At 39.5% G+C, this 6,224-nt stretch overlaps 1 protein-coding gene across 1 annotated transcript in view; it reads right to left on the minus strand.

The window, feature by feature from the left end:
- The window catches only part of smpd3 (sphingomyelin phosphodiesterase 3), a 71,810-nt gene that overhangs the window by 34,731 nt on the left and 30,855 nt on the right, over positions 1-6,224 (minus strand). The window contains exons 2-3 of the mRNA XM_007558508.2: positions 693-1,433; positions 25-270 (exon numbers count right to left, since the gene is read on the minus strand). Of these exons, the coding sequence (XP_007558570.1) occupies positions 25-270; positions 693-994 (548 nt within the window). The 5' untranslated portion in view covers positions 995-1,433. The remainder of the gene's footprint in view (positions 1-24; positions 271-692; positions 1,434-6,224) is intronic.

Consider the following 6,224-nt stretch of genomic DNA (forward strand, 5'->3'; position numbering starts at 1 on the left):
TTTGCAGACGTAGAGTCCACTCACCTGATGGATGTGTTGGTTGGCGAGTCGATGTATATTTTAATCTGGGGCCGACTCGCACCATTGCGGATTCTCTTGCCCAGCTCGCGTGCTCTTCTCTGGGTGTCTGATAAGTTATTGAACCGGGCCAGGGAGTCCGGGAGGAGACAAACATTGGCGCTGCAGAAACAGAAGCTTCTGCCTTGTGGCCTCCATTCTCCTGTCCCAGCGCCACCTGCTTGACCTTGCTCTGCCTGGTTCTTGTCTGGTCTGGATACAAAGAAATCCCCCCCCCCAAAAAAATTCAAAAGTATGAAAAACATTTTAGAAATCAGCTTTTCTCCCTTTTTGCTGAGGGAGAAAAATGTTAGGAATACGAGGGTCAACAGAAATTTGAAAGAATTTGACTTGAAGCAAACCTACATGTGGATTATTAGATCCCTTCAAAAATAGGTGAAATGTTAACATCTTTGCAGCAAAACTTTGTCATATTCGGTGTTTTCTAAGGGACTGTTTAAAGATAACAAAATAAATTGTGCCCTTGTGTTGCCACAGTTTGCCACTCATATGTCGTCACGATTGAACAAAAACCAAAACAAACCAAAAAAAGATTTTTCCACAAAGCAATCATGTTTACTCTGAGACAACATTTCTCCTAAGTGGTACAAAAAATTAGCTCAATCGACACTCACCTCCGATATGTGTACAGGTATGGCTGGCGGACAGCCTGCAGGGGAGCCCAAATGATGAAACCCAGCAGGGCAAAGGGCAGGGATGCGAGGAGGAGCAGCAGATAAAGAGGTGCAGCAACCAGGACACACAGGGTGAGGAAGGAGCAGGGGTCTTGGGATCGCTGGCGCTTCTCCAGGGAAGTGGCCACGCAGGAGGCCAGGAGCCGGTCCAGGAGCCAGTAGCAGGGGAACACCAGGCTCCACGACAGCCCATCCAGGAAGTGCAAACAGGCACTGGAGTAAGGGGTGGTGTGGAGGACCATCTCTTCCCTTCTTTCTCTGTTCGTTCACTCTTTTTTTTCCTCTCTTTCACTTTCTCCTCACCTCACGCTTTCTGCCCACACCCACATACACTCAGCAATCGAGCAACAAATCTGTCCCAGCGATTACATGAACAGAAACGAGTTAAAAATAAAATAAAATAAAAAAATGCAATCACAATCCAGCTTACACCCTCCCCCCTCTTTGGAGAAAGGAACACTACATGGTTTGAACGATTTTCATCTGCAGGTGGAGGCTTTTCTCAGACTCGCTGCCCCTCCCTCAGTTATTACACCCTCCACAGGAGGGCTCAAGAAGCACAGGCTGAAGGTGGCTCGTTGCCATGATGAAATCTGTTCGCTTGATGTCGGGTCTATGATTGCGAGGACTCCAACGACCTCCGAAGGGGGCATCCATTAAACATCACGATTTCCTGTGGCCCTGGAGAAAGTGAGGAAATCAATAAGGAGGGGAGGGAGAAAGGAGGAAGAACAAGGAGGATGTCAGTAATTGACTCGCTCTCATGTTTGTATCCTAGGAGGAGGACACATTCATTCAAGAATATCTGAACTCAATGCACAGCATACAAATCCTTCTAAAGATTCTTGCATTGGATGAAGCCACAGTGACAGATTTCACATTTCAGTCCCACCAGGATGAGCTGAACACAAATATACTGCACTCCACATCAGCAATTAAACAAAGCTCATCTGGTTCACCGTTCAAGACAAAGTTGAAACTCAGGTAATGTATTCTGATTTTGCATTTTTCTTAAAATTCGAATAAAAGGCCATTTTAGGCTTCAAAGCAGACCGCATTGTTACCTGATTAGCTTAGAAAGTAGATGATGGCGTCATGTTCTCTTTTAGTTTTTGGCTTTTATGTTGAGGCAATTAAAGCCACTTTATAATCTTGTGTGAGACTAAGCAGCAATATTGTTGGATAATTGCAACAAAATTTGGGTTGGTTTTGGGCTAATTCTGCAGCAGATGCACACATGTGCAAACAGTTGCAGTGAAATATTTAGATTTTTCCAGTAAATCTGTGGCAACTTGTGACAAGGCAGTATTTTCCCACCATATGCTGTCTTCCAGTGCCATTCCAGCAAAAGCTGATAACAGCAGTGTGATGAGGGTGTCACCAAGTAAAGTGGCCATGTGTACCAAATAAAAAGGACTGGTTTACAGTCACCTATTATTATTATTATTATTATTATTATTCATTTTTCTGCTTTTAACACAAGAATGGGAACAAATTTCACTAATGTAAATCAGTCACAAGCAAATTACCGTAAATTCCGGACTATAAGCCTGAGATATCTCTTCCGCTCTAGGTTTTCCACGACGATGCAGCAGCAGCAGCAGAGGAGGGCGGACACCCAAAATGTGAGTTGTAGCAGGTCAATTGAATATCACATTTATTATGGTTGAAAAAGAAAAAGTTGCCAAGTTTAGATTTAACTGAACTGATTATGAGGGCGTATGAGTTTGAAAAGAAAAATCTCCTTACTGTCTGCTACTAGCATGTGCTAAATGAAAATGGGCGCCTTCTTCTTCTTCTGCTTTAGATTTCAACGACAGCTTGCATCCATTATTTCCATTATGATCCCAGTATTATTTAAAAAACGAAACATCTTCTTTTTCCCCTCAACGCTACTTAACTGACCTAATTCTGTTTTAATGGGCGCGTTCTTCTTTTATTTCCAATTTTGACTTCCAATGACTCACTTTCTGCTAAAGAGCCCCCTGGTGGTTGAAGAAAAATCCACATATAAGCTGCACCGGCCTACAATCCGCATGGTTCGAAGCGCAGGAAAAAAGTAGCGGCTTATAGTCTGGTAAATACGGTAATTTTAGTAAATCTCATCAGCAGATGTTAGTTCATGAACAAAGACTGCACTGAATTTTGGCCAAGCTGATATAACCCACAAAGATCAAAAGAGCAGCAGCACCTCCTCAGCAAACACCGTCTCATCTACAGCCAGGCTATTTTAGTTCAGCAATTTATTTAACCTTTGTTGTTTCAAGCAAGCTGTCATGAGCTCACTAAGTGACTCAATTTTCCTCCAAACCGTACAAACCATCATTTGTGGTGTGGATTTTTTTTATATTAAATGTGCATTGCATATCAAAGTAAAAAAGCTCAAAAGGAAATCTGGAAGGATGTCAATAAAATTTGATTTATGTTTTTTCATTTCTGTCCACACCTGTCTCCTTAGAAAAGCAACTATGCATTTTTCTGTAAAAAAACAAAAACAAGAGAAAGTAAAAGAAAATCACATAAAAGGCTTTAGAATAAAGTTACTCTGTGTGAGCCTTATGTCCTTGCAGTCTGTTGTTTTCTTCCAAAATGAGGCTTGTTTGTTCGATAAAGGGTTTTCCTATGAATAGCACATCTCTCTCTCACATGAACAATGAGCACTGACTACTGCATCTCGATAATCTTCTTCTCCACAATCCAACCCTTTTGTACACCATAATGGTTCTTTCCTAGGATGAGTGATCTGCCTGTAATGTTCTGTGACTGACTTGCATCCTGCTACTTTCGGTTGAGCAGAAGACGCAGTAAAGTCTGCTGATTCATCACCACATCAGGCTGACATATTGTGCTGCTTCTATAGGTGGTTGTTTTGCTTGTTTTGGTTGTCAGGCTTGTCTGAAGATCATCTGACTGCACTTGATTGTGCAGCCTGTGCTGTACTTTTGGTTTCACTTCTTCTATAAGTCAAATTTACAAATGTGTACCATCTGTTCTAAAATGATAACTTTATGAAAATGTACTCAGCTACATAAAAGTTAAACTGAAAAACAATTAAATTCACAGTCCCCATTGCATCTCCATATGATCCACATTATATAAAACACATCTGATAAAAGATTACTGCTGTGTTTAAAGTTTTAGCTTGAGTATTTTCATCTTATTTATGTAATTTTTGACATTTTTGCTTTTAGTATGACTCTAGGTAAACTGTGATTTTATTGTCTTATCCAGTTTTCACAACCATGTTTCTGTTCTCTGCACGTATTTGAGCAGGCCAACAGCAGACTTAATAGTATCTTCAGAGAATCATTTCTGTCCAATTATCTGCAGCCAGATTGCGTTTGATTCTATTCTTAGGCATTGTTTTATTACTCAGCATTTAATTTAACCAAGTGGAGTTTTGTTTAGTTTATTCAGCACTGAAATATACCACATACACAGGAACATTTTGTGAAACTTTATTTGTCCCACAAATAAAGTGAGTGTAACTTAATAAACTTAACTCTACGGTTATATAGTGTATTTCATAAACTAGACTCTTTTTACATTAAATTAAGTGGATTGCATAAATAAATGCTTAATCTCGTCTGAAGAACAGTCTCATCACGATGATACAGTTAATCATTTTATAATGCAGGTCTAGCATTTTCAGAGTATGTACAGCCAAATACATGTATTTCGAAAATGAGGAGAATTTCAGGAGTGGCGAGGTTGTAATACAAGTTTCTAGAAGAAGCTGAAATGGTTCCATAACAGGGTTCACTAGTGTTGAGTTGCTATATTACCAACATCACTGGATGGCATTTCAGGGTATGAAACTCAAAGTGAGATCAAGGTTAAAGCAGGTCAACTACTGGGAAAGGTAGCCTTCGCTGCGCTGTGGGGTTTTGTTTGTTGCTTCCTTCTGTTCTCGCGGCAGAATTAAACACTGCGACCCGCAGCATTTAAAGACTTCCACTCTTCAACACGGCTGTCTTTTCTTTAATCATCTGATGGATTTTCTCTTTGGTAACAGCAGACGGCATCAACAACCAGTCCCTGAAAAATACCCGTCAATCAGAACAGATATATCAGCAAGTGCAGCAAGTGTCAGTCTTGGCCTTATCAGGCTAAATGCAGCTGTGCATATTTTATACTCAAAACTGAGCACGAACATGAAGAAACAGAAAAAAAGTCATGATGACGTGTGCCATGAAAAACTCATATTGCAAAAAAAAAATCCTTTGCAACCTTTACAGAAAGTAAACCTAAACGTTTGCTGCTTGACAGACGTGTGATATGAGGTGTCAGTTCATATTCTCCTTTTTATTTATGAAAAAATAGCACACCGGTATAATAAGGGAATCAAAATGATTTGTACAAGGAGAGAAAATAAGCTCAAGCCACAAAGTATCACAAAATGCTGTTTAAAATAAGGAACATCCACACTGAAGGGTAAAATAATCTGTAGAAACACAAACACAACAAATGTATCTACAAAACAACCACAGTTGCTCTATTATTTCCTTTCCCACAAAACAGTGACACACTGAGTGTCACAAAAGGGGGATGGTGGTTACAAAGAACGTCAATGCAGGTAAAAGGGAGGTAGAGGTTCAACAAAACTGTCAGGATTTTGGGTTGTTTGAGTTGGTTTTGGGTCTGTTTTACTTACTTCAGTTCAACCCTATCTTAGTGATTCACCCTCACAGTATTAAACCCTGCTCCCATGTTCACACTCCTTCCTGGTTCCTCCTGTTAAATTCTGTCATATTCTGGTTTTTTCCCCGGGTGAGACTCTGCTTTCTTTCTGTGAGAAAACTATTTGCAGGTGATGTCCAAAGTGAATAAGTGGTGCTTTAATCAGAACAGAGTGTGGGAGTTTTGTCTAATTTTTAAACAAAATAAAAAAATAAAAAATAAAATAAAAAAATCACACCTAATAAATACATTTTTGTAATTTTCATGAACAAAAAACTGACAGATTGTTATGGGACATTTTGGGAATCTGCCTTATTATGTAATGATAAATTAAGGTCAAATTTTCAAATCTAATATTTTATTCCATACCCCGACTTCTGAACTTTTATCAAATGGTTTTTATAAGTAAAGGCAGGTGCAGGGAGCTCTTTACATGGCAGTAATTGGCAAATCTGATGTCAGTGATAAACGACAGTCTTGTGACCTTGAGGATTGTTGGGAAATTCATCCATACGTCTGCCTCAGACAATTTCCCTTCCAGCCAGAATCAATACTGTCTGCCTGGATAAACGACAGGAAAACTGTGTTCTCTAGCGGTCTGCTTTGTTTCCATGTTAGTCAATGTTACTGTAAGACTGTTAGCATTTGTTGGTGGTGTCGAGATAAAACACAAAATAATTCAAAAGAAAATAAAAACTTACTTTAAAACATGCAAAATGACTAGATTTGGATTAATTAAAAGTATTACAACCTTAAATGCAACCAAAGAGTGACAACCAAATGTCACAAAAA

This window comes from Poecilia formosa, unplaced genomic scaffold (assembly GCF_000485575.1).
Source record: "Poecilia formosa unplaced genomic scaffold, Poecilia_formosa-5.1.2 Scaffold97, whole genome shotgun sequence".
Taxonomy (NCBI): domain Eukaryota; kingdom Metazoa; phylum Chordata; class Actinopteri; order Cyprinodontiformes; family Poeciliidae; genus Poecilia; species Poecilia formosa.